Source organism: Cariama cristata, unplaced genomic scaffold (assembly GCF_000690535.1).
Source record: "Cariama cristata isolate BGI_N322 unplaced genomic scaffold, ASM69053v1 scaffold27787, whole genome shotgun sequence".
Lineage (NCBI taxonomy): Eukaryota > Metazoa > Chordata > Aves > Cariamiformes > Cariamidae > Cariama > Cariama cristata.
Genome location: NW_009625365.1, coordinates 3,259 through 5,701, shown reverse-complemented (window position 1 = coordinate 5,701; position 2,443 = coordinate 3,259). Strand labels below are relative to the sequence as shown.

Below are 2,443 nucleotides of genomic sequence, written 5' to 3'. Positions count from 1 at the left end.
GTGCGTTGTGGGCTGGTGTCTCTCTGCGGCTGCACCCCGTTTTCTGCCAGTCTTTCCTCCAAGGGCTGTGGCACACGGTGCCCTTCCTAACCCTGCTCTCCTCCTCCAGCTCCGGTGTGTATCCTAACGAACAGCAAGTTCCCCATATGGGCAAAGAGGCTGGTAAGTCATGTGGCCGCACCCAGAGATGCAATTTAATTTAGTTTTATGGGGCCAGATGAAGATCCCTTTGCTCCATCTCCACTGGATCCTGTCTCTTCTTTCTCCCCTTTCCAGCTAGGAGAGGCAGAGGACAGGGACAGCGTGGCTGCCAGCCCCGGGGGGAGCTACCAGCCGCGCGGGCGATGGGCAGATTGCGCGGAGAGGGACCCCATCAGGACCCTGTCGGAGGCAGACCCCCCCTACTTCACCCCCCTCAAACCCCACCTCAAGGGTGACACGGAGCTTGAGCCTGGCAGTCTGGAGCACCTGATTTCAGAGGTCAGTCATGGGGCCAGACCCTATGCCCTCCATCAACCCTTGCTGGACTCTGGTTTTTAACTGTCCCTGGAGAGCCCCTGCCCTTCAGCCACCGTCTTTTGAGGAAAAATCCAGCTATGGACATCAGCTCCCTGTCTCCAGCAGGCAGAGAGCTCTCCTAGCAACCTCACCGAGGACTTCCAGCTCTCCGAGCTTTTTCTGGATGAGGAAACTGAACGGGGACTGGAATCGCCGGATACGACCAGGACCAGCCGGGAGGAGCTGTGCGTGCTGGAGACAAGCAGGTCAGTGCCAGCCAAAGCCGATAGCCCGGCGGGGAAGCAGGTGCCGTGTTTCACTATCGGTGTTAAGCCAACACCTCCCTGCTAGTTTGGGCTTTGCTTAATGTCACCGTGCTGAGTCCTGGCTCACACTGAACTCCATCACACCCTCATCCCCATCATGCCCTCTTCCCCATCGTGGCTTTTCCCTTCACGCCAAATTTCAGAGCATTTTGGCAATGCCAGAAGGCACCAGCCCAGCACCGCGGGGCAGGACTGGGCTCCTCTGCTCACACCAAACCTCCTGTCCAGCCCCTAAAGCCCTGTTGGGGCCAGAGGAGGGAAATTTGGGGGGGAACTTAACCTGGTCCCAGCTGAGCACTCAAATACCAGTGCACATCCCAGCTTGGAGCAATGGCAAGTGCAGGCCCGGCTGTGGCATCCGGTGCTCGGCCATCGCCAACCTACTCACCTTCCCTCAAGGCAACGCGTGATGGAGCTGCCGCTGCACCCCGTGTACCTGGAGGAGCTCAGAATCAGCCGGGACAACGCCTTGTCCCCCATTTCGCTCTGCCTGGGAACGCCAGTGCCTTGCTACCAGCCGGAAGGTAACACCGGGAGAGTGGCCAGGGCTCCGGGAAAGTGCTGTGAGCACCAGCTTTGCCAGCGCTAAACCCTGGTGACTGAGCAAAAAGCTTGAAGGTGGCTTTAGCTCTTGGCAGGGAGGGCTTAGGATAAAAACTGCCCGGTGCTAACGTCTGTTGTGGTGGGCTTTCCTTCCTGGCTCTGTCCCAGCAGACAAGGACTCGCTGGGCTCCGCTAGGGAGGTGGAGGAGCCAGATGAGAACGCACCGCAGAGCAGCTCCCTTCCCCAGACCCCTGAGCAGGAGAAGTACCTCAAGCAGCACTTTGAGACGCTGGCAGATGCTGACGCTGAAGGTAATGAGAAAAACCATGAGCGGACAGTGCCTGCGTGTTCGGCACAGCCGATCTGGGCAGATCCCAGCAATGGCTGAGCTAACGCTTCCCACCTTGTGGCCGCAGAGAAGTTCGATGGCTCCTTAAAGGATTTGAAACCGCCTGAACCTGGGAATGAGGAAAAAAACTTGTTCTTGAACCCACGCTTGAGTATTTCAGCCCGGTTCCTCTCGCGGTGCCAGAAGAACAGCAGGTGGGCGCCAGGTGCCACGTCTGTCCGTCCGTCTAGTGGGGATCCCAGTCTGTCCCACTCCCAACACCTTCTCTTGTCCTGCAGGCTGGCGGTGGCCTTCCCCTCACGGGCACGGCCCCGGCCACAGAGCCCTGCCCGTATCCAGGGGCCACTCGGGGACCAGCTGAAAATGCCCAAGAAGTTCCAGGAACCGGAGGTGAGTCGGGTTTCTGCCTAAGGGAGGGGGAAATCTTTGGGAGAAATACCCCCAAAAAAGGCATTTTCATTCCTTGGGCCTGGCTCAGCGGCACTTCCATCAACTTTTTAGAAACTGCTGGATGAAAAACCTGGGGAAACAGGAGAGGAAACAGGCTCCAGTGCTGGCAAACCCACAGGTGAGCGTTTGAGGACAAAAAGGGGCCTCCTTTGCCCCAAAACTCCCTCCCGGCTAGGGACTAGGTGTTGTTTTGTCCCCTCTCGGAAGGGGCGGACATGGCTGACGGCAGCTGTGGTGCCCGCAGGATCCCACCTCCAGGCTGAGACCTTCACCATG

General features: G+C 58.5%; 1 protein-coding gene across 1 annotated transcript in view; it reads left to right on the top strand.

Moving 5' to 3' along the window:
- Positions 1-2,443, top strand: part of WDR62 (WD repeat domain 62) — a gene marked incomplete at its 5' end in the record, with an annotated part of 9,474 nt that overhangs the window by 6,452 nt on the left and 579 nt on the right. Inside the window, 6 exons of the mRNA XM_009703599.1 lie at positions 277-480; positions 625-764; positions 1,224-1,348; positions 1,539-1,679; positions 1,785-1,911; positions 1,996-2,107. Coding sequence (XP_009701901.1) covers positions 277-480; positions 625-764; positions 1,224-1,348; positions 1,539-1,679; positions 1,785-1,911; positions 1,996-2,107 — 849 coding nt within the window. The remainder of the gene's footprint in view (positions 1-276; positions 481-624; positions 765-1,223; positions 1,349-1,538; positions 1,680-1,784; positions 1,912-1,995; positions 2,108-2,443) is intronic.